Genomic DNA, 25,362 nt, shown 5'->3' with positions numbered 1-25,362 from the left:
CTTTTAAAACTGCCTCTGTTTGCCAAATGTTCCTCCCTCTCTTATTTCCATAACCTGCCCATGCTTTCCAAAAATGAGCTGTCTTTATTGAAGCGTCCTCATCATCTTAAATTGTCATAATGTTCCAAAACGTCCTGCATTTGCGCGGTGTTCAAACCTGCGTGACAGTGGACCTTATGGTGACACACACATACAAACACACACAAACACACTGTCTCCAGCTGAGTAGACAGGGGAGTGGCAGGGAGAGAGATAGAGAAAGGAAAAAGTTTTTGGCTGACAGACAGAGAGGTGTGGTCACAAGGCTCCAAAAACGCTCCCGTCCTGCTCTCGGTTTGCAGTCTGCACCAGAGGGACCAGGGCGGACAGGGTGGAGAGAGGGAGAGAAAGAGAGAGAGGGCGGCAACCTGTCAGGTTGTTTCCGTCCACTTAGTTTCGTCCGGTAACTTCTGTGGAGCCGCCGAGGCTGCCGTTCTCTGGTCACCATGTCAGCGTTCGGGTCTCAGCAGACCCTGAACATGGGCCGCAGGGTCAACTCCAGGGGAGAGTTGACTGGAGAAACCACCTACCAGTACGCACGGAGCGACGGCTTGCAGGGAGGGGGTAACGGATACGACCAGTACGGATACGACGGACAGAAAACCTTCACCTATTCAAAGTCCGTGAAGGGAGGTGGGATGACGAGCGGAATGGCGAGCAGCATGAGAGCCGGAACCACGAGAGGAATGACGTGGCGTGGGGCCAGCATGGGAGGGGGAGCGATGAGTGGCGTCGGCGGGGGCACGATTAGCGGAATGGGGTATGAATTTAAACTCTATCTTCCACAAGTTTTGGGTTTCTATTCGCACCTGTGGCCAATGTGTGAACTGCAGCGCACGATAGGTTATTCCCATTAAATATTAACCGTGACAGCCTGTGTTGTTTTTTTTGGGCCCTGCAAACGCTAAAAACACCCGATACTCACTGGGCTTTAAAAAAAAGTGAACAAAGCAATGAAATGCACATCAGCCCGCAGGAGTATAATTACAGGGAAATGTTCTTGTTCTGCAAAGTAACAGCATTTCCACTTGTTTTGTAACACTGAAGTAAAGCTGGAAGTAATTGTGTGTAAAAAAAATAAAGATTTGTTTGCAGTCGGAGTCACCTCAATGACATAACTGATCATGCACACTGATAATGCGCAGTGATACACGTCGTGATGCTGACATACAGCTGTTGTCTTTGGCACATCTTTTCAATTATTCCTCAGCTTCTGCTCTGCACAGGAGCTAACCTCCCCGGGGAGACACGAGGTTTACAGTCCGCGTTAAATTGCCGCCTTCCCTCTGCTGCTTGACTCTTCGTCCCACAGACACGCGTGTCGGTTTAACCCATGCAACTCCATCAGCAGCACAAGGCTTGTGTTTCTGACCCTGCACTTTTGTATTTCGCAAACATAACTTATGACTCAGATCAACTTCGTTTATGGCTTTAATAGTTTTATATCAGGGAGTGATGTTTGAGATAAGGTACTGATCTAAGCCCTGTGATTAAGGGAAAAGTGCCTGGGACAACTTATGGCAAATATAAGTACGTTTATTACATTGTTTATTATTGCTGGTAGCACTTTTTTCTGGATGGTAAGTAAAAAAGAAATACAAGTGTAGAGATGACAGAGATATTACAGGTGTTATTTGGAAACAGTGCCCTCATTCATAGCTAGTTAAATAAGCCAATGTCAGCATAGATTTTTAGGGTAATAGTTATGATATTTGTGATAACACAAGTATATCAATGGTGGTCAATAAAATATGTAATAGAGATGCATAGAGTGGGTCTTTATGCATATTTTAGAATGAGGTCAACATTTTAGTTTGTATGTGTGTTTGTGAAAACCAGAGCAGGTTTCAGGAAAAGTGTCTTTCGTAGAAACTTGGATGCTTGTTTGAGTTTCAGCTCATAAAATCATAACGAGTTTGGACAGACTGTACAAAAAACTTTGTCCGTATACAGCTAGCATAAATAGTTTAGTACCTCAGAATTGAAAACGCCTACGATAAGCAGCAGTGATAGCTGGTTATCTGGGGTGATAGCTTTTTTCTTTTTTCTTTTTCTATATCTCCTTGTTCCGGCTTTTGTTTCTAGGAAAGAGAGAGATCTCTATTATAACAACACTTATTTTTCTAAATGTTTAGATTTGTGGCTGCTGCCACACTAAAGGCCCCACTAAAGATCTGTGTTCACGTCTGCTCCAGACTTTTCCCCTCACTTTCCTGCCTGCCTGCAGTGTTTTCCTATCAAATTAAGCCTAAAATAATATTAAAAGAAAATTGTAATGTTTATAATAGCAGTGAAAAGAGTTTCTTTGGCACATTGTGTATGAATGTTGACTATACATACCAGATGTTGAGCCCGTACTGATGTAATCTGTTGCAGTGTATTTTCTTGGCTAATGTATGTGAAAAATCTAACCATAACCATATCTTTTCAGTTTGTGGATTATGATGATATACATATACAAGGTTCCACATGCTGTGCCTGCATGATGATACAATCTAAATTCCCAGATTGCTTGTAAATGAAATGCATGTCTGCAAACTTGCAACAGAAATGAGTTCCCCGTCTTGCCTTTTTTTCAGTTTTCCAAATTAAAACAGGTGGAAAGAGCGGCGGGAGTCTTTTCCCCTCCTTAAACTGGGGTTAGGACATGAAAAACTTTAACATTTATTTAAATAACAAATGTACAGTTGTATCTTTTCCTAAAAACAGCTATATTCAAATGAAACAATCTGAGAAGGGAAATTCACTCTTTGATGATATTTTGACAAAAAGGGCAAAAGAAGACACTGCTTTGTTTTAGGGGAACACACGGCGAAAAAAACTGGGAACCACTGCGGTAACTGGGAATATTTTGGTAATAATTAAAGCTGAAGATCTTAATGTTAATGAGTTTACTTCACTGCCCTTCACAGTGGCTCTGCACTTACTTCTATAAACCAGAAGGCCGCTATCCTGCAGAGCCAGTGCAACGAGTACCTGCAGAAAGCCGAATACTACATTCAAACTGTGAGTCATGTTTTTTTTCCTTTTTTGTGTTACTTATTGCGCTTTTACTGCTAGAAGTCCAGATAAAAATCAGCCCAGTCAGAAGGGTTTTTATTTCACATGAAGAGTGTAGTGTTGTAGCCTGTCCTCTGAGGCAAAAAGAAGCAGAAAGAATGACAGAAATGTTGTGCGGCTGTAATTGGAGTAGCTGGATGTGTAGGCTTCTGGTGTACGGTCAGAGTCTGTGACAGACACCAGATAGATAATGTCTAATTTTTGTTTAGCTCCCTGTTGGATGTGATTTTTAGAACTGGCCCCTTGAGCAATATTGCAACTGTCAATCCACTTTAAATTTACACCCTTCCTTAGTTTAGCTGTTAAGCAACCTACAATGAATTATTTATGTTACTGTGAAGTTCATCGCAAGTGCAAAACTCAGTTTAAAATTTGCGGGCGTGTGATTTATTTTCTTGTTGACTACTTATATCGGCAGACTATCACAACCGCTTTGTCCTTGTCATAAATCATCCTCTTTCATGGGTTGTAAAAGTTGTTTTTCTGAGGTTTTGACATTTTTTGGCACTTCTAAATGGAAATAATTCAATCTAAAGCACAGCAAGGACAAAAGACATCTATACTCAAAATGTGCCCATTCAGTTTTCTGGATTTGTACACCTCCCTCAGGGTTGTGTCTGTGTATTGCAGGGTGGAAACCCGAGTGAGGCCGAGTACTTCATGGCGAAGGCCAAAGAGGCCATTCAAAATCTGAAGAGCTGCGGGGCCGAACTGAGACAACTGGGACAGCCTAATGAGAACGTAATGAGAAGGTAAGGAAGGCCAGATTTCTCTCTCTGTCTTAATCATCTGAGTTTTCTTTTACTAGAACAGTGCCCATCCGAGGTCAGTGTTACCCATGATTTTGACGCTGAAATGTAACTGTTTCTTAAATGCATCACATGCAGGTAATTAAGTAATTTAGTTGCTGTTTTCAAAAGGATAGTGAATGTGTCTCAAGCTTTAAACTTAGTCCAAATTTCCTCAGGCAGTCAGTAATTAACCTCCCATTTTTAAAGCAGATTGGATGAATGTTTGTTGACCGGACAGATGGATGGACAAACAGAGATTTCATGAATTATTATAAAGATATATTCTTTGTATAGCATATGCTGTTCATTCCAAGTCTCATTTTTTTGTGTTTTCTAATCCGTAGTGTGGAGATGTACAATAACCAGCTGAAGGGGGTCCACATGGTCATCTCAGGCACCACGCAGAGAAGGAAGAGCACCAGGGGGGGCTCTGGTGGCTGGGAGGAAACTGGAAGGAGCTATCATGATGCTATGGGCTGGATTGCACAGCAAAAGGCATGTATAGACACACCCAACTAAATGCCTTAATACCTAACGTGCACCTGTAGCTGCTTTTGAAGATCAGGAGTCTTCTGACATTCACGAGCCCTTTAAGGAATCCTGTGTTAAGGTGTCAAGCACAACCCCAGTTTGGGAGAGTGGTGAGGAATGTACTTAAAAGCTAAGAAATCTACTAAAATTTAGGCAATATTTACATTTTAAATGATTTGTTGGAGGGTTTTTTGTTGTTGTTGTTTTTACAGTATTTTACAAGATTGTTGTGCATTTATTTCAGTCTTAAATACCCTAAAAATGTTGCATCTTGATGACCTGATTTCGGTTAACACCAGCCTTTATCACTGATGTTTTCAGATTTTCACTATGAGAAGTTGATGTAATTTGTCACATTTGTAAGTCAGAGACGTTTGTTACACACAACAGATAATCAGCTCATTTCAGATCATAGCACATTTAAACACAACAGAAGTTAAAGTGCTCCACAGCAACTAAATATTACATAATTTAATATATTATAGTTCTTTAAACACACTAAAAATGTGAATAACTACATTAAAATTGTTAAACAGTTAAACAGAAAAAGTATTTTTTCTGTTTAACTGGAGAAACAGACACTTTACACAAAATAAATCTTTGTGAGATGAACCTAAAGTGAAAGAAAGACCTACTTCTTCAACAACAAAAGTGACATAAATACCCAGTAACTACATGGTTAAGTGCCGTGTGACTTTATGACAGTGTAATAAAAGGTGCCAGTAAACCAAATGACAGATCACGCTGAACCAGGATCGCTAAGATAACACAACATTCACAGCATTTAACACAGAGCTTAGAGAAGAATGCTCTGCTATGTTGCTGTAGGCACAGTATTAAGGGGTCACGTGGTCTTTGTGGTTAAGTGCAAATAGAAGCTAAAAGGAGCTATTGTTTTACACTCACTGCTAAATAATTTCTTTCTGAGTGGATTGCTGATCTTTGACCCCAAGCGGTGCCTGAATTCACGAGCAAATTACTGGTTTAACTTGTGTCTCTGCCGCCACCTGCTGGTGACATGAAGTGCCTGTGTCTGAAGTCCTCTCTAAAACTACTCCATGCAGCGTCTGATTGAAACAGCTTCATGGGGAGACGATCCTGCAGCCATCGAGCAGCAGCTCACGAGCCACCAGAGGTTTCACAGCTCCATCCAGAGGAGCGTTGAGATGGATCGAGCCAGAGATGACCTGGTGGGTTCAGTCAGTGGGTTCAGTATCAATGCTGTGATGATGAGACAATGCTGAGATTCACTGTTGCTTCAAACAGAAGCTCCGTTGATCTATTGTTTGGGATATACAAAGTCACAAAACTAAACCAGTGTAAGAAGATCATGGGGTAACGAGATAAATAACCCAAACAAAGAAAAATGATCCGCTTTTGGCCAAATAGTGATTTGTTATTATTGGTATCTGTTTTAATTATTAACATTTTCAAATACTGAAACATCACTTTATTTTGAAACTTTAAAGGAAACATTGAAAGATTAGTACCAACTCTTCGAATTTGAATTTCACCACAAAATCAATTCAGTTCAATTCAGTTTTGTTTGTATAGTGGTAAATGACAACAGCAGTTGCCTCTAGGCACTTTGTACAGTAAAGTAAAGACCCTACAGTAATAAAGAAAGACCCAACGAGCAAGCACTTGTTGACAGCGGGAAGGAAAAACTCCCTTTTAACAGGAAGAAACTTCCAGCAGAAGCAGGCTCAGGGAGGGACGGCCATCTGACATGATTGGTTGGTGGTGAAGGGAGGGAGACAAGACAAAAGACACACTGTGGAAGAGAGCCAGAGATGATTAAAACAGTGCAACAGGATTTCACTAACCTGTGCAACATCGCTTTTCAAATAATCCACTATAATATGACTTATTCTCTTCCCCCAGATGAAGACAGGAGACAAAGCCAATCTTAAGGCTCTGGAGCAGGAATGGGAGAATCTCCAGGTGAAGAAACTAAATCCTTATCTCTATGTAGTGTATTTTCCTGTTAATTGTTAGAAATTTTTATTAAATTGATTCACTTTAACCCTGTTTAACCCTGCTAGAAAATGTCCCATGGTCGGACCCAGCAGCTGCGACAGCTCCAGGAGATCATTCAGGAAATATCCAAAGAGATCATATGGGTGAATGAGAAGGAGGAAGAGGAACTGATGTTTGACTGGGGAGACAAGAACATCGACCAGTATATCCCCAGAAAGCAGGAGAGCTACTCGGTTAGTCAAACATCAGATTACAAGGGAACAAGGATAGAACTGGATTCATTGGATGCTGCACAAAATCCACTTTTTAATTTCCAAGTTTACGAGCTTCATTTTAGGCAATAAACATTCTTGGCAATCCCTTGAGCCTAAATGGCGCTAATGTCTTTTATGTAGTTAATCTGCATCTCATAAGGGAGCAATCATCTGTGGTAGATTGGATTTTGGCAGCTGCAATCAGTCATCCACTTAGAGCGAAGCCACAGAGCTTCCCTCTTGCTGCATCCTGATGTTTTTCCTGTGTCCCCTGTGATTATATTCTTATAATCTTATATTCTTACTCTTCTTATATAACAGAAACTGATGAGTGCCCTGGAAGTAAAAGAAAAGGATCTGAATAGGCTGAAGGCCAAAGTGGACAACCTCCTGAAGAATGACCACCCTGCATCGGACAAGATCGAGGTCTGGAGCGATCAGAAGTAGAAATCTCAGTCCATAAACAAGTAGTTATAAACCTGCAAATGTAAAGCTTGGCTTTTTTTCCAGTCTTTTTGTACTTGTGCATTCTCTTCAGGCTTATAGTGACACCCTGCAGACTCAGTGGAGCTGGCTCCTTCAAATAACAAAATGCATCGACACTCACCTGAAGGAGAATTTAGCGTACAGCCAGGTAACTTAAAGCTACTCTAATAAACATGAACGTGCAGGAGTCAGTCACACTGGCGGACACTGTGAATAAGAGTGCACGTAAAAGATGCACCATGACACCTCTGTTCCTCTGATTTCTTGTTGCTACATTAGCATTTTGATTCGCTTTCAGCTTTTCAGTTGTTATGTACACATAAAAATTGCTTGTTTACTTATCATAATGAGACTGGGAAACTACAATTAACTTCATGCTAGATTTCACTCAGTAGTTCACAAATTGTGTGCGTTTTCTCCTGAAACTCATATCACATATGCTTACACACGTGTGCATTTAGTTTTTCAAGGAGGCCAACGAGACGTACAGTGCTCTGCAGAAGGAACACGAGACGGTTCGTAAGAATTTCATCTGCGACAAGAAGACTTCTCTGGAGACGCTGCAGGAGCTCCTCAGAAACCTGGAGGTACGACAGCGTCATTACAGCAGTAACACATCAGCTGGGCATCAGTAGCTTGATCACGTGTTTAGACGTTTAGCATAGCAAGATAAAACTGATTAGACTGAATGTAACGCGGTAAAGGACCAGGGCGCCTGACTGCAGCTTTATAGATAATGAGCACTCAGAACTAGCTTCAGCTACGGAGCCTGAGTGTGTGAATACAACACAGGAAACAGAAATAGAGCTCAAAAATATATTATGTATGTTATGGTAAATGAAAAATGTATAGACAAATGTACAAAAAAAGTAAAAAAATATATGCATATATATCACACACAAAAATAATGGAAGAAGAAGAATGGAAACAGAACTCTCAAAACTAAAGTTTTGTAACGTTGGCATCATTAAATCAACTAATCTTGGTCTAGAAATAGCTTCCACTCTTGTATAATAATGTTATTGTTATTGTAACCAAACCAGTTCTGGATTGCAGGTCATATGTTTCAGGACAGGCCATTCTGTGTGACTTCATTATTTACAGAGAGACAAAAATGTTGGCCAATTAGAAAAGTAAAGCAGTTGTTAATGGATAAACAGTGGCAGGTTGACTGAAACCTTTTTTGTCTTCAGAGGGAAAAGGAGAAGATTGTGGAAAATAGGAGGCAGGTTAAACACCTGGTCAGCAAGTCCAAGGAGATCGTGAGACTGAAACCCAGAAATCCTGAAGAGAAGAACACCAGCGGCATCATTGTCAAGGCTCTGTGCGACTTCAAGCAGGACCAGGTCAGTTTTCAGATGTCAAAGTTAAACACATAATATTATTTTTATTTTATACTTTACGTTGCACCGGCATTCTCACTTCCTTTTATTCTAACTTGTGTTTCTTATGTGACCTTTGGGCTCACAGAAGGTGATCCTTAAGGGCAATGAGGCTATCCTAAAGGACAACAACCAGCGCAGTAAGTGGCTGGTGACTGGCCCGGGGGGTCTGGATATGTTGGTGCCCTCTGTGTGCCTGATTGTACCGCCACCTAATCCAATCAGCATCAGCCTCGCCAACAAGTAAGAAACAAAAAATGCTTTGATTTGGACATTTACTGTTAAAGATGATTGTATAACTCTTGCTTTGGCTGGAAAGATAATCCTGAAACCTTTAAATTTCACCTCTGTGTCGTGCAAAGAAACGAGCAGTACTACGAAGCAATCCTGTCAATCTGGAGCCAGCTTTATATCAACGTCAAGAGTCTCATCTCCTGGCAGTACTGCCTCATGGATATCCAACGCATCAACTCCCTCACCATCACCATGGTAAGGACCGACGAGGTCTTGGAAGTCGGCCTCTGCTGTCTGTAAAAAAATATTTAGTCATAGGTCAAAGTCAAACTTTTCTCTTGCAAAGGTATCAAAGGAGAATACGAACGGTCATAATAAAAGTTGTGACATAGTGTTAATTAACTTTTAATTATTTGGTTTTAAAGGTGGGTTTTTGCTTTTACAGTTTGTTCTAAGCCAACAGCTGTAGTCTTCCATTTAACATGGGCTTAAAAAGTGTGTAAACGTATCTCATCCTGAGCCACCTCCAGATGCTGGGAAACAGCTCCCATGATTGCACACTTCGGAATGCTGCATAACTCTGCAGCATTCAAACAGACATTTAATCATCTCTCGAAACCCGCTGCTCCAAACCAAAGTCACTTTTGCAACTTTTTACTGCTCCAGTTTGTACTTTGCGTTAAAAAAACCACAAATGCAACAGCTATCTACAATCATTTTACTGCACTGTTATTGTTATAACACTTAATGATTTATTGGTGGAAATTAATTTGTAAAAATAGCCTTAGAACTTAGAAACTATGGTTCTTACAAGTGTGGTGAGTATCGTCAACATAAAGAAAGTACCAAAGATTTAAAATATCATGTCACATTTGACCTCTGACCTCTCCTTCTCGGTGAAAAGATCTGTTTGGGTCCAAATTAAACTTAATGTTTCTGTGTCTGTTCAGTTGGCCAAGATGCGCCCAGAGGAGTACCGGAAAATGATCAAGAGCATGGAGACTCACTATGATGAGTTTATATTGAACAGTGTAAATTCCCAGATGTTTGCTGATGAGGACAAGAGGAGCATAGAGAACCAGGTCAATGATGCCCAGTCCCACTATGAACAGCTAGTGGTGCAGATACCTACTTACAGTAAGTGTTTGTAGTAATGATCACCTCGCAAGTACACCACACATTATGTACACGGACCTCTTGCGCTCATTTTCAGCTCCATATGTTTATTCTTGGACTTTGTTTTTTTAGCCGGATGTCTCTTAGACTTGTCTATCACTTTGATAAACAGGGTTGTAAAATTTCATGCATTTATGGGAGCATGAAAGAAAAGATAAAATTTCCCAATTACGGTATTTGTATAGTACTGTATAAAGATTTAAATGCTACACTTTACCAATTATAGTGTTTGAGCAATATAAACATTGCTCAAATACAATATTTTTAGTACGTATTTCAGTATATTACATTAAAGTACATTATACAGTATGCATCTGAGTCTGTATGCTTGATAATGGAATAATTAAATTGAATAAGTGAATCTAGTGAACTTTTAAAAAAACTTTTATCTGTTTTTTAAAAATCATTTTGTCTACAGTTGTCCAGCAGGAACAATTACAGCAAACAGCTGGGCAACAACACCAGCTGATTATATTACAGCAGCAGCAAGTACAAGCTGCTGCTGCAGAAGACACAAGGAGGCTTGAAGAAGAGGCCAGGATGCGCCAAGAAGAGGCCTGGAGGCTTGAAGAAGAGGCCAGGATGCGCCAAGAGGAGGCCAGGAGGCTTGAAGAAGAAAGACGGCGAGCAGAGCTCAGAAGACAGGCAGAGAAGAAAGCGGAGGCAAAGAAAGAGGTGGTGAAGAAGGAGGTGATAAAAGTGACCAAGACGGACGCAGGAAAGAGGAAGGTATCCGCATCATCGTCATCATCTCATAGCTTATTAGAGCTGCACTCGCTCAGATTGAGGCTGGAGGGTGCTGAAGACATGCTGAGTCAGCACATCCATGTCTGCTTCGGAGACAACGGCGTGCAGGACTGTAGCCTCAAGATCTCTCAGTTAGAGGTGAAAGCATAAAATATAAGAATAACAGAAATGCATGTAGAATGAAAACAAAAACGAAGCTGTATTTATCATGACACGTATATGTGCATCTTTCAGACTGTGCAGCGTGATGTGGACTCGATGCGTGCCGAGTACTTACTTTTGAAGGAGCGCATTCTAAACGAGCTGGAAAGTGTGAATGATTCAGACAGAGCTCAGTTCCTCCGCAGCGAGATTGGAGTGATTAACCAAAAACTGGGCAGCCTGGAGAGCAGCTCATCAGCTTGTGTTCAGCGGTACGTAACACGAGGCAAATCCTCAAAACGATGGTGTAAAGCTTAGTATGTTCTTCTGATTAATTTAAAAGCACAGTTAATAACTGTGCACTGTAAAATAAATTACTATCTGCAAAAAAAGATACTTTTACATACAGATAATCTACATTATGACAAACACACAAAATAAATGTATTCTATCCAACCTTTGTAAAATGACTTGCATATTTGCATATTTGATTATTCCATATGCTGGTTTTAGGCTACGGGCTCTACGGGACATGCTGGAGAGTGTGGCACGAGCCGAGGACATTGTGAAAGTTTATGAAGCAAGAATGACAGAAAAAGAGACCACTTCTCTGTCTCCTGAGGAAGTGGAGGAATATATGTCGGCTCTGAAGGTATTTTTGCAAGATAATGGTGTTTTCCTACTCTTTGATAATAGTAGACAAATCATTTGTGAATACTGCCCTATTTTTATTATATTCTTTGTGCTGTGACATATGCTTTAATTCCACTTATCAGGCTGATTTTTATTATACGGTGGATGCAGTCGTATGATTGATGTTGTGTCGCGTGTCGATGTGCAGAACATCAGAGCAGAGCTGGATCAGAAGAAAGATATTCTAACTGCTATGGAGGCAGAGTTGTCCAAGGCGAGCCACTGGAACAGCCAGGTGGGCGGATCCTCCCACAGGTGTGACCTCATGCTAACAAAATACACAGAAGATGTGAACATGCTGTCAGACCGCTGGAGACGAATCCAATTACAGCTCGATACGAGGTATGCTGCTCTGTCAGTTTTTAATAATAACTGACTGTTAATGTCAAATTGAAGACTTTACAGTCATGCAGTAAATAACTCATTCCATATTCAACCATATGTATATATATATATATATATATATGTGAGGCTGCCAGTACACATGTGAATCTATTTTTAAAACACATATGTCAATTTGTGATTGACAGAAAATGATCAAGCAAAGCACAAAACATTTGTTGCTTGTGTATTTTAAAATTTTAGAGCTTTTTAAATGTTATAATAAATAATATAATAAAAAAACAATATTAATCTGTAAACTTGGGCATGAGAGCGTTTGATTAAAAGTGACATAACTCACTTATGCTGGTGGCCTCTTCCACTTGCTCAGAATGCAGGACCTTCGATCATATCTGCCTCAGCTGCAGCACTACAAGCAAACCAGCACTTCCATTCTTGAATGGATTGAAGCCACTCGGAGAAAACAGGTGGCTCTACAGGCCACCAAGATAGAAAATGTTCAAGCGCTGGAAGACCTCATTAACAACCAGAAGGTAATATGATAAACTTTTGCTATTATTAGAGCTACTTCCAATAATTTTCTGTGAAGGCATCAGATACCTGACATCTGTACTTTGTGGGTTTCTCTAGGCTCTGAATGCAGAAATCAAGGTGAGGAGGGAGACAGTAGATAGTGTGCTGAAAGACAATGAGGCCTGTGTGAACGCTATCAAGGTAAGTAGGTCAATAATCGAGTGCATTTGGTCTCAGATTCATTAAAAGATCAACTTCCTCTATTTATTTATTCATTTTTATTTTTAACAGGACTATGAAACAGACCTTGCAGCTTACACCTCTGGTTTAGAAACTTTGCTCAACATCCCAGTGAAGAGGACAATGCTGAAGTCGCCGTCAGTGGATCTCAATCATGAAGTAATGCAACTGTAGTAAAAAAAAATTAGACATGTAGTAAACCATTAGTACATGAATTTTTTTTTCTTGTAGGTTAGAGTTGATTTTTCTGATGTTTTTTTTAAATTAAATTTAAATTTGTCTCTGTTCCAGGCTACCCAACTGCAGACTCGTTATATGGAGTTGCTTACCCTTTCTGATGACTACTACAGATTCCTAGGAGATTTGCTCAGAAACATGGAGGAGCTCAAGGTACGGATCTCCAATGCTGAACATCCAAAAATATCTTGTTGGATGTAATCATGGTTTTCTTTCTTTTTTCTTCTTCTTTTTCTTTCTTTCTGTTTATGACATCTTGTCATCAAACTGCCCAGGGACTATGAATGAGAATTTGGGGTAAATCTGTCACCTAATCTTTGATATAACGTTAAAATTAAAGGAACTCCTTTATACCTTCCAGCAAACCATTGTTGTTAATAACATCACCTGCAGTGAGCATTGTGTTGCTCCCATTTACATGCGTCTTTTGCTCATGAACTCTGTGTATTAATATCCATCAGCTAAAAGAGTATTAAGACACACATTGCATGCAACAATGCAATGTTACTGACTGTACAAGAACTGACAGACTACAGATGCTATATACATGAGTTTCAGTATAAAGAGAGTGAAGTTCACTTAGATATGACCAATGCCAAGGACATATGTTGTGACTAAGTTGCAACTAGCCATAATAAGCAACTAACTATCCACTATGTTGGATATTAGTATCCTATGGAAAGCAAAATTTTTCTCACATAGGACTATAGACTGGTAGCCTACTCCCAGGCAGTCCACTTGGTAAGGAAAAATGTGTATTCCCATTCAAGTACTAACCAGGCACAATGCTGCTTAGCTTCTGAGATCAGATGGTATCACGCTAAAGAAAAATATGCATTTCACAGCTGGACAGTGTGCTAAAGGTGCAGCTTAGTGTTAGTAAGTTATGGTTGCAAACTAAGTTACTAATAGTGTAGCTATGGATGACTGTAGTAATCTGTTAGTGAACAAAGCAGTTACAGGGAGGTTTTGTTGAGCTGAACCATATGACTCAGTTGTGACTAATTTCACTTTGTAAGTCCAAGCAACCTCCATGGACAGATTATTAGTTATTTAAGAACCGTTTTGTAGTCTCAAGATGAGTCTTTTCATTGTCACTATCTCAGTTGCAAAAAAGTGAATTAGACAAGGAGGGTTGGGTCTTACTGTGAAACCACACAACCACACGTCTTATGATTGATAACCTGTTAGCCAAGTGTGTGGTTTCATATGGATAGCCTTCTATAGTATGATCAAGATTTTAAAACAGCAGTTTTTTGTTCAATAAGACCTAAAAGACAGAAAAGTTGGTGGAGAACGCAAGAGACATACACAATTATAGTTTTTTAAATTCAATTAATTATAGCGGCAAATGAAACTCTACAATAACACAGAAAAACCCAACGATCTGATGAGATGACAACATCTCGCCCCCCTCCCCCACTCCCCATAAACAAGCATTTGGCGACAGTGGGAAGGAAAAACTCCCTTTTAACAGGAAGGCATAGGTATCTGTCAGAACTGATTGGGGGTTTTGGATTTGCCCCAAACGGAATGGAATGTTTCTTCATGGCAAAACGATATGAATGTGGTGTTAATAGGGTTGTGCTAAGCAAATGTTATGCTGGATACTTGTTAACCACAACACAAGTGGGTAAAAAATAATAATGAAAGTTTAATTTATCATTTTTAAAAACACATTTGTATTTATCTTTTCTTTTCTTTGTCTTTCCTCCAGATTCGTAACACCAGGATTGACCTGTTAGAAGAAGAACTTCGCCTTCTGAAAGACGATATGAGAGACCGCAACGCCAAGAACAAATCACTGGAAGATGCTCTTACTCAGTACCAACTGGAGCTGAACCAGTCAAAAGAACAGTTGCTGTCAATGGAGGAGGTGAAACAAACTGCATCGTTGCAGTGCAGTGCCACCAAGGAGAACCTAGATAACACACAGAGCCAGCTGGCAGGCCTCAGAGATCAGGTGGAACGTCTCAACTACTTGCTGGATGAAGAAAAGAGGAAGAGGAAGCTAGCAGAAGAGCGCTACACTCAGCAGCAAGAAGAGTATGAAGCAGTGCTGAGAAAGAGGCAGAACGAGCTGGAGACAGTCAGTTGGTCCAAGGTGGAGGTGGAGAAGACTTTGTCAAATAAAGAGCTTGAGATTGAACAGCTCCGGCGACAGCTTGCTGACGAGACAGCAAGGTCCATGGAGGTGCAGAAGGAGATATCAAAGGTAAGGAGCCAATACAGTACGGAGATCAGTAACTTAAAGCTCAGCTACGAATCTCAGATCCACGTCAGCCATGCAGACATGCAAAGGCTGGCAGCTGAGAGGGACGAGGATACAGTGGAGCTCCAGCTGCAGTATGACAGGATGGAGGCAGAGAGGAGGAATCTTGAGGAGGAGCTACGGAGACTCCGAATATCTATCAACCAGGTTGAGGAACAAAGGAAGGCAGCAGATGAGGAAGCTCACACTCAGCGGGCTGTAATCATCGAGGAAGGCCGCAAGAGAAGAGATTTGGAAAGTCAGGTGGAACTGTTGATGAGGCAGAGAGATGAGCAAAGTAGCCAGTATAGAGCAGAGCTGGCTGAGGTTAGGAAGGACCTGCAGGAGACGAGTGACCGACTGGCTTATGTCACACACAGTCTAGAGGAGGAGACCCGCAGAAGACAAACTGCAGAAGAAGGTCAGGGTGTGCTTGAACAGACTCTGTCCCAGCTGCAAGTGAAGCTAACTAATTCATCAGTGGCTGTAACCCAGGTGCGGGAGTACAAGGAGGAGCTTCAGAAACTGCGACTGGAGCTGGAGAGAGAAAGCAGGGAGCGAAGCAGAGTTGAGCAAAATATGAAAAGCTTACAGGGACGCATCAAGGACCTCCAAGCTGTAAGAGATGGACTTGAGAGCCAGGTGGAGAATTTGCGGCAAGCTAACCAAGAAGAAGTAGCCAGAAGAAGGCAGATCGAGTCAGAGCTAGAGAAGACCAATATGACCCTGGCAGAACACAGCAGCACTATCGTTGCACTACGCCAAAGCCAAGAACAAGTCAGCAATTCCGAAAAGAGAGGTGAAGAAGAGCGTCTTCAGTTGCAGGAGGAGCTAGAGAAAAGCTTGAGACAGAAGAAGACCTCTGCAGAGCACATCACACAGCTGAGCTCTGACCTGAAAGCCCTTCAGCAGCAGCTGCTTGAGGAGCAGCTAAAAGTCAAAGAGGCAAACCTCAGGAATGAAAGTCTTTATAAATCTATAGAGGAGAAGAGCAAGATACTGAATATGAACTCAGTGGAGCTTCAAAGGCTGAAGGAGCTGACAGAAGCTCAGACCAAAGAGAGGCTGAGGCTGGATGAGGAGCTAAGGACAACACGACATGAGAAAGATGAACTCTTGAGGGCCAAACAGGGAAGTGATGATGAGCTCTCCTCGCAGATTACTGCGCTAGAGCTGCAGCTACAGGCCAGTGAGCGCAGTAATTTAGACTACCGCAACCTGGTCTCCGAGCTCTCCTCTGAGAGGGAGAAACTCAAAGTGGAGACTGAGAAAATACAAACGCAGGCCACCGAGGTACATGGAAGTTTGGTGCTTAGTCCTGGACTGTTCTCGTCTTTCCAAATCAGAGTCTTCACTTGAAGCATTCAAGTAGCAACTGTAGCTCTAGCTAGTCTGAAGCGAACCCTTTCCTTGCATGCTGGAGTGCCTCTTGTAGATCCAACTCTGATTTGAACACATACCGTCTGTATGTGTTTGAATAAACTTGCATGTGTATAAACTTGCATGCAAATATAATCTGCACCTCTCTACCTGACAGCCTTCCTATTCCACTGTCTCCCTGTACACACTGTGGAAAGATGGGGAGTTGAGGGTTAGAGTTAGTGCAGTTCGCTTGCTTTTTTGGGGTCACTTTATTTGCCCAGAATGATCAGCACCATCACTGCCGCCGGTTTTCTGGTCTACTACATTCTGATCATTGTTTCTTATATTTTTAGTACATCTTAATGGGCTTAAAGACACCTTTTGCAATCTTGTAAAACAGCACTGGCATGACTTCAGATATTTACAGTTTCCAAAAATGCTTATGATAACTCCTCTTGCAAACTAAAATCAGGTGATCACGATTGGCCCACATCTATTGGTTTTATGTATCTGTGCTGTTTTGCAAATTAGTCTTGCTTTCTGGTTGTTAAATGGAATTAGCCATTTTTTTTTGTTATATCACTAGTATAGCAAACCAAATGACAATTTGGAAGAACAGGCACAGACTTGCTTTTTATAGTTCAACTTTTAACACTATTGCCAGCTTGCGGTCTGTTTTTCTTTTACAAAAAATTTAAAAAGGCTTGAGTTGTAAAGACAACAAAAAACTTTTTTTTGAGAAAATGCTTTTATTGTTTCTAAATAAGCTGTGCACCCAATTATTTATTCTGCAGAAAGAATTCTTGCACTGTGAAAGATTGAAAAGAGCAAGTATGTGTGCTGTCCTCAATAACCACTGGTTGTATACAAAAAATGAAAAGAAAAAAACGAGGTTCCTCATCTATACTGTTAATATATGAGTATTATTGAGTGGAGTAACTTCTCATCTGTTTTCTTTCTCTTTATTTCCTGCAGATAAGAGCCACCATGCAATCCCTTCAGTCCCAGTATAATGAAATTGTAACCGAGAGAGACACTCTGTTGCTGAAATTGCAGTTGTCAGAAAAGGACAAAGACCACATCTCAAGACTAGAGGAGGAACTCAGCCGCATTAAACTGTCCTTAGAATCTGAGTATCGCAATAAGCAGCGTCTACAGGAGGAGAACGAAAGAGTGAAGAGGGATTTAAGTTACTGGAAGGACCAGTGCGATAGCAAACATGGTCTGGTTAGGCAGTATGAGACAGACAAGGATATTTTGGAGAGGGAAAAGAAATCTTTGAAAAGTGAGATAGAAAGGCTGATGAGAGAGTTACGTGAGCTTGAAGAATCATATAAACTTAAACTGTCAGCCATCCAGAAAGAATTACATGAGGTCACCATTGTCAGAAAGAACATAGAAACTGAACTGAAGACTGCCAGAGAACCCCCAACCTTGGATCCTTCCACTCTGATTTTTGATGGAGTCCGTAAGACAGTGACAGCAGACCAGCTGCTCAATTGTGGTGTTTTGGATAAACAAACATGTAACCAGCTGGTGAAGGGACATAGGACTGTCCCTGAAGTGTCTGTTGACAAAAAAGTCAATTTAAAAGGTACAGGCCCAATAGCCGGGGTGGTAGTCGAAGGTCCAAAAGGTCCAGGCTCCATTTCTGGACCTCAGTTTGCAAAACTGACTTTCACTGAAGCCAAGAATGAAAATCTCCTCCCAGCAGATGCCGTCGATTTGCTTCTGGATGCTCAAGCCGCTACGGGACACATCATTGACCCCAGAACTAATCAGAAGTTGACAGTTGAAGAGGCGTGTAATCATGGTGTGATTGATGATAAGGACAGAGAGAGGTTGCTAGCAGCAGAAGCTGCAGCTGTAGGATATAATGGACCTGGGACAAATAAACCTCTTTCAGTATTTCAGGCCATGAAGATGGGACTAATTGACAGAAACACAACATTGCGTCTTTTACAAGCTCAGGAGTCTGTGGGGGGCATTCTAGATCCACAACTCAGTGTGTTCCTTCCCAAAGACACAGCCATTGAGCGTGGCCTAATTGATGACAACTTATGCCGTGCTCTGGGTCAGAGACCTGAGCTCTACCTGGACCCAGAAAACGAGGACGGTGTAACTTATATGTCGATGAAGAGAAGATGTAAGGTAGATCCACACACGGGCCTTCTTCTTCTTCCTGTCACTGAGAAAATAGATCCCTCCAAACTTATTTTTGATGGTGTTCGAAAACCTGTCACAGCCAAGCAGCTGCTGGATTGCAGTGTTCTGGACAAGCCAACATTTAAAGATCTAGAAAAGGGGAAGAAAACCATCCCAGAAGTGTCTGTTGACAAAAATATCAATCTGAAGGGGACTGGGCCAATTGCTGGGGTGGTAGCTGGGAAGCAAGGCAAAATGTCCTTGTCAGAAGCCAAGAGACAAATGTTGCTACCTGATGATAGTGCAGATTTGCTGCTGGAAGCCCAGGCTGCAACTGGTCATATAATTGACCCTCAAACAAATCAGAAGTTGACTGTAGAAGAGGCATGCACCAGAGGAGTAGTTGATATAAAAGATAGAGACAAATTATTGGCAGCAGAGGCCGCTGCTGTTGGCTACAAGGATCCTACAGTTGCTAAGCCTCTCTCAGTGTTTGAGGCCATGAAGAAAGGACTGATTGACAATAAGACTGCACTGCGTCTACTGCAGGCCCAAGAATCAGTGGGAGGAATTCTAGATCCCAATCTCAGTGTGTTCCTGCCTAAAGACACAGCTATCAAGCGCAACCTTTTAGATGAAAACCTTCGCCATGCTCTGAAACAAGATCCTGAATGTTACATTGACCCAGAAACTGAGCGTGATGCCAGCTATGAGACTTTGAAAAAAAGATGCAAGATAGAGCCTCATACTGGTTTGCTACTTTTGCCAGTCTCAGAGAAACTAGATCCTTCTAAACTGGTCTTTGATGGTGTACGTAAACCAGTAACAGCAAAGGACTTGCTTGATTGTGGAGTGCTGGACAAACCAACATTTAACCAACTACTGAAGGGGGAGAAGACTGTCCCAGAGGTGTCTGCAGACAAGAAGATCTCTCTAAAGGGGACAGGAGTGATTGCTGGTGTGGTGGCTGGACCTTTAGGGAAACTGTCTTTATCAGAGGCCAAGAAACAGATGCTCATGCCCTTAGACAGTGTAGATTTACTACTGGAAGCCCAGGCAGCGACAGGTCACATCATTGATCCCATATCCAATCAGAAGCTGACAGTAGAAGAGGCGTGTGCAAGAGGAGTGGTGGACAGAAGAGATCGAGACAAACTCTTGGCAGCAGAGGCTGCTGCTGTTGGCTACAGAGACCCTTACACAACCAAGCCTCTTTCAGTGTTTGAGGCGATGAAGAAGGGAATAATTGACAAAAAAACAGGACTACGTCTGCTGCAGGCCCAGGAATCTGCGGGTGGCATTCTAGATCCAGTCCTTAGCGTGTTCCTTCCGAGAGACACAGCTATAAAGCGTAACCTTGTGGATCAGGAACTCTGTCGTGCATTAAACCAGAACCCTGATTGTTACGTTGATCCAGACACAGAACGTGATGCCAGCTATGGGGCTTTAAAGAGAAGATGCAAATCAGAGCCTCACACAGGTCTGATACTTTTACCAGTCACCGAGAGGAAAGACCCTTCCAAACTCATGTTTGATGGTGTCCGTAAACCAGTCTCAGCACAGCAGTTGCTTGATTGTGGGGTTCTTGACAGGGAAACATTTAACCAGCTAGTAAAAGGGCAGAAGACTGTCCCTGAGGTCTCTGTGAATAAGAAGATCTTTCTAAAAGGGACTGGTTCAATTGCTGGTGCAATAGCTGGGCCTTCAGGGAAGATTTCTTTAGCAGAAGCCAAGAAACAGATGATCATGCCCCCAGATAGTACAGATTTACTTCTGGAAGCCCAGGCTGCTACAGGTCACATTATCGAGCCTACAACAAATCAGAAGTTGACAGTAGAGGAGGCATGTGCAAGGGGAGTAGTGGACACTACAGATCGAGAGAAACTCCTAGCAGCAGAAGCTGCTGCCGTGGGCTACCAAGATCCTAACACAGCCAAGCCTCTTTCAGTATTTGAAGCAATGAAGAAGGGAATAATTGACAAAAAGACAGGACTTCGTCTGCTGCAAGCCCAGGAATCTGCAGGGGGTATTCTAGATCCAGTCCTTAGCGTGTTCCTACCTAGAGACACAGCTATAAAGCGTAATCTTCTGGATCAAGATCTGCTTCGTGCATTAAACCAGAACCCTGATTGTTATGTTGATCCAGACACAGAACGTGATGTCAGCTATGGGGCTTTAAAGAGAAGATGTAAATCAGAGCCTCACACAGGCCTGATACTTTTACCAGTCACCGAGAGGAAAGACCCTTCCAAACTTATGTTTGATGGTGTCCGCAAACCAGTCTCAGCACAGCAGTTGTTTGAATGTGGGGTTCTTGACAGGGAAACATTTAACCAGCTAGTAAAAGGGCAGAAGACTGTCCCTGAGGTCTCTGTGGATAAAAAGATCTTTCTAAAAGGGACTGGTTCAATAGCTGGTGTAATAGCTGGGCCTTCAGGGAAGATTTCTTTAGCAGAAGCCAAGAAACAGATGATCATGCCCCCAGATAGTGCAGATTTACTTCTGGAAGCCCAGGCTGCTACAGGTTACATTATCGAGCCTACGTCAAATCAGAAGTTGACAGTAGAGGAGGCATGTGCAAGGGGAGTAGTGGACACTACAGATCGAGAGAAACTCCTAGCAGCAGAAGCTGCTGCCGTGGGCTACCAAGATCCTAACACAGCCAAGCCTCTTTCAGTGTTTGAAGCAATGAAGAAGGGAATAATTGACAAAAAGACAGGACTACGTCTGCTGCAAGCCCAGGAATCTGCAGGTGGCATTCTAGATCCAGCCCTTAGCGTGTTTCTACCTAGAGACACAGCTATAAAGCGTAATCTTCTGGATCAAGATCTGCTTCGTGCATTAAACCAGAACCCTGATTGTTATGTTGATCCAGACACAGAACGTGATGTCAGCTATGGGGCTTTAAAGAGAAGATGTAAATCAGAGCCTCACACAGGCCTGATACTTTTACCAGTCACTGAGAGGAAAGACCCTTCCAAACTCATTTTTGATGGTGTCCGTAAACCAGTCTCAGCACAGCAGTTGCTTGATTGTGGAGTCCTGGACAAATCAACGTTTGACCAACTACTGAAGGGAAAGAAAACAATCTCAGAGGTCTCTGTGGATAAGAAGATCTTTCTAAAAGGCACTGGATCAATTGCTGGTGTGGCAGCTGGACCTTCAAGGAAAATGTCCTTTACAGAGGCAAAGAAAAGGAAAATGATGTCATCTGATAGTGCTGACATGCTACTGGAAGCTCAGGCTGCCACAGGTCACATCATTGACCCCAGAACTAACCAGAAACTAACAGTCAAAGAAGCATGTGCCAGAGGAGTAGTGGATAAGGAGGATGAATCAAAATTGTTTGCAGCTGAAGCTGCTGCTATAGGCTACAAAGACCTTACTACTGGCAAGCTTCTGTCAGCTGGCCAGGCCATGAAGAAGGGATTAATTGACAAGGACACAGCCCTGCGTGTGCTTCAAGCTCAAGAGTCTGTAGGGGGTATATTGGACCCTGACCTCAGCATATTCCTGCCCAAAAACATTGCACTAAATAGGAATCTCATAGATCAGGATCTATACCATGCCTTGAGTCAGGGTCCTGACTGTTATCTGGACCCAGACACCCAGCAAGGAACTCCGTACATATCCCTGAAGAAAAAATGTAAAGCTGATCCAAGCACAGGTCTTTTGCTCCTCCCTGAACCTAAAAAGCCAGCAACTGTCCAGGGACTTAGGGGCCAGGTGTCTGTTGTGGATCTGGTGGATGCAAACTTGCTGCAGCGGTCTGATATTGACAAGTTGAATCAAGGTAGACTGACTAGCCAAGAGGTTGAAGAGCACCTACGCTCCTATCTGAGAGGTTCCACCTGCATAGCAGGAGTTTATGATGAGGCCAGTGGTAAAGTACTGACAATTTATCAGGCCATGAAAGATGGACTGTTGAAATCTGGGACCACTCTTGAACTGCTTGAAGCTCAGGCTGCCTCAGGTTTTATAGTTGATCCTGTGAACAATCTCTATCTAACTGTTAGTGAAGCCTACAATAGAAGACTGTTTGGGCCAGAGTTTAAAGATAACCTGCTAGCAGCAGAAAGGGCTGTGACTGGTTACAGACTGCCTGGTACAGACAAGACTATCTCTCTCTTTCAGGCCATTGAGAGAGGTCTAGTGGAGAAAGGCCATGGCATTCGTCTACTAGAGGCCCAAATTGCCAGTGGTGGTATCATTGATCCAGAACACAGTCATCGTATTGATGTGAATGTAGCCTACAAAAGAGGTTACCTGGATGAGGGAATGATTAAGATCCTCTCTGATCAGAATGCTGATACTAAAGGTTTCTTTGACCCTAACACGGAAGAAAACCTAACCTACACTGAGCTTAAGAACCGCTGTATCCCAGATAAGAAGACCGGCCTCATGCTTTTGCCTATAATTGACAAGAAAAGTCAAGAGTCAACACAGAAGAACACTCTGAGGAAGAGGAGAGTGTTGATCGTGGACCCAGACACCAATAAAGAGATGACAGTCCGAGAAGCATATGACAAAGGGCTTATTGACTACGAGACCTTCCTGGAGCTGTCGGGCCAAGAGTGTGAATGGGAAGAGGTCACTATTACTGCTCCAGATGGTTCTGTAAAGTTTCTTATTAATGACAAGAAAACCGGAAGACAGTATGACATTACAGAACTGCTTGAAAAGCGATTAATTGATGAATCAGTTGTAGCTCAGTATCGTTCACGAGCCATTACCATTAATGAATTCGCTGATATCATCACCAGTAAGACCAAACATAGCTCATCATTTGGACAACCAGCTGCCTTGGGCACATCTTCAGTGAAATCATCATCAACAACTTCAAGAACACCTTTGGGAATATCTTCAGTGACATCATCATCAACAACTACAAGAACATCTTCATCATCAAATTTAAGAACATCAGAAGCCTCAGTTCCCTCTTTGTCGACATCATCCTCACGATCCTCCTCACTGGTGTCAAGACCCTTATCACCCACTCTCGCTAAAATGACCACAACAAAGACGACCACTGTCACAGAGCGAAGCGCCACGCTTAGCAGTGTTTCGCAAGATTCACCTGATTTCCAGAAGCATATGTCCAGTGTATCTTTCACTCTGTCCTCTCCTGTTGAAATAGTGGGTGAACAAGAACCCATTGGTGCCATTTTTGACACAGACACCGTAGAGAAGATATCTGTCACAGAGGCGTTAAATCGTGATCTGGTGGATTCCATCACTGCCCAGAGACTGCTTGAAGCTCAGGCGTGCACTGGAGGAATTGTTGATCCTGCAAGTGGCAGAAGGGTCAGCATCCAAGAGGCGTGTCGCATGGGCATAATAACTGAAGACATGGCTACTAAACTTAAGCCTGCTCAAAAAGCCTATATTGGCTTTGAAGATGTAAAAATGAAGAGAAAAATGTCAGTTCCTGAGGCAGTTAAGGAGATGTGGCTGCCATATGAAGCAGGACAGAGATTCATGGAGTTCCAAGTTGTAACAGGAGGTCTGTATGACCCAGAAATGGGTGGTAGAAGAACCATAGAAGATGCCTTGAAAATGGGTTGGCTGGATGGGAGAGCAGGCCAGAAGCTCCAAGATACGAAATACCACGCAAAGAACCTAACATGCCCCAAAAGTAAACTTAAGATCTCTTACAAAGAGGCTCTGGATAACTGCCTAACAGAGGAAAGCACTGGCGTTAAAATGCTCCAGGCGTCATCTGTGTCTTCGAGAGGAATTAGCAGTCCATACAATGTTGCCTCTGCCCCAGGATCCACCACAGGCTCCCGGAGTGGCTCACGACGAAGCTCCCGCAGGAACAGTTTAGACTTAGGCTCTCCCATGTCCTCATCAGTCAGTCGCTACAGTATTTCCAGCTTCAACTCCTTCTCAACCAAAAGCTAAATTGAGAAAAGAAAAGCAGAGTTTGGACTTTTCTTGCACACAAATCAGAATTTGTCAAAAATATTTTCAGTGTTTTGGAAAAAAGTTGTGGAAAAAATGAGTGTTCTGTGTGAGGAGAAAATTTAAATTTAGCAGTCTGAATTGTTAAAAGTTCGCATACTTTTAGAGTAAGCTTTGGTGTTGCAGTGCTTAAAAATCTATAGTTCAAATTATACTGAAAAACTGCAAGATGTTTGTGTGTTTGTTTTTTAATGGACAAAAGTATTAATGGTATCTAAATAAGGTGTGTGGATTAAAAATATAGCTCATGTCATTTAATTTGTTTTTCAAAAACTAATGAAAATGTCATTTTGTATTCTTTGCATTTGAAAAATGATAGCATAGTGTTTACAATTATTTGACATCTTGTGTGTTTGGTTTACAGGGAGGGATTTATAGTTGGGTTGCATTGGCTTAACTGCTGTCTTTCATCATTTTTATAAAGTCATCATTTATTCGTTCATTGGTTTCTTGCCCTTTAGTGCTTCCAGTTTTGTAACGTTTTTTTTCACTATCTCAAAATAAAAACTTGAGTTTTTGCTCATTCCTGACTGTTCTTATTTGTGTTAATCTAAAATACCCTTTGTTGCTGCTGTGTAAGATATGTTTAGTCATTTTTTTGATTTTCAACTCACAGCACAAATAGGTAATTTCATCTATATAAAATGCTAAATGAAAGATTAAAAAATTAGAGATATTTGTATTTTATTGCTTCAGTCTTGGCATTATCACAAGTAATCAAATGCATTATTCAGATTAAGGTTTGATTTGAAAAAAAAAAAAAAAAGCTGAGCAACTGGTGTTAGGGCAGTCAA

The 25,362-nt window shown here is 41.9% G+C and overlaps 1 protein-coding gene across 3 annotated transcripts; it reads left to right on the top strand.

Moving 5' to 3' along the window:
* The first annotated feature begins 305 nt into the window (after positions 1–305).
* Positions 306–25,091, top strand: dspb (desmoplakin b). Of its 3 annotated transcripts, XM_019346674.2 has the most exons (25): positions 306–799; positions 2,952–3,045; positions 3,730–3,851; positions 4,235–4,385; positions 5,486–5,611; positions 6,306–6,365; positions 6,467–6,634; positions 6,977–7,081; positions 7,194–7,289; positions 7,603–7,728; positions 8,335–8,487; positions 8,612–8,766; positions 8,886–9,012; positions 9,708–9,894; positions 10,352–10,818; positions 10,915–11,093; positions 11,335–11,473; positions 11,663–11,856; positions 12,227–12,389; positions 12,487–12,570; positions 12,661–12,768; positions 12,901–12,999; positions 14,564–16,390; positions 17,435–23,433; positions 23,476–25,091. In XM_019346674.2, exons 1-25 carry the CDS (start codon positions 486–488, stop codon positions 24,506–24,508), a joined length of 12,276 nt encoding a protein of 4,091 aa, XP_019202219.1. In that variant the 5' UTR covers positions 306–485; the 3' UTR covers positions 24,509–25,091. The 3 variants fall into 3 exon arrangements, with proteins under 3 accessions (XP_019202219.1, XP_019202218.1, XP_019202220.1); XM_019346673.2 differs by having other exon boundaries at positions 307–799; positions 17,435–25,091; XM_019346675.2 differs by having other exon boundaries at positions 312–799; positions 14,564–15,061; positions 17,435–25,091.
* The last annotated feature ends 271 nt before the right edge of the window (positions 25,092–25,362 follow it).

Source organism: Oreochromis niloticus, linkage group LG17 (assembly GCF_001858045.2).
Source record: "Oreochromis niloticus isolate F11D_XX linkage group LG17, O_niloticus_UMD_NMBU, whole genome shotgun sequence".
Lineage (NCBI taxonomy): Eukaryota > Metazoa > Chordata > Actinopteri > Cichliformes > Cichlidae > Oreochromis > Oreochromis niloticus.
Note: the sequence above shows the minus strand (reverse complement) of the source record. Positions and strands in the feature narration are given on the sequence as shown.

Bases quoted from the DNA above. Each gene is read 5' to 3' on its own strand.
- dspb (XM_019346673.2), top strand. From the start codon at position 486: ATGTCAGCGTTCGGGTCTCAGCAGACCCTGAACATGGGCCGCAGGGTC. The intron at 7,290-7,602 runs GTAACTTAAAGC...GTGTGCATTTAG, and splicing joins AGAATTTAGCGTACAGCCAG to TTTTTCAAGGAGGCCAACGA. The intron at 8,488-8,611 runs GTCAGTTTTCAG...TTGGGCTCACAG, and splicing joins GCGACTTCAAGCAGGACCAG to AAGGTGATCCTTAAGGGCAA.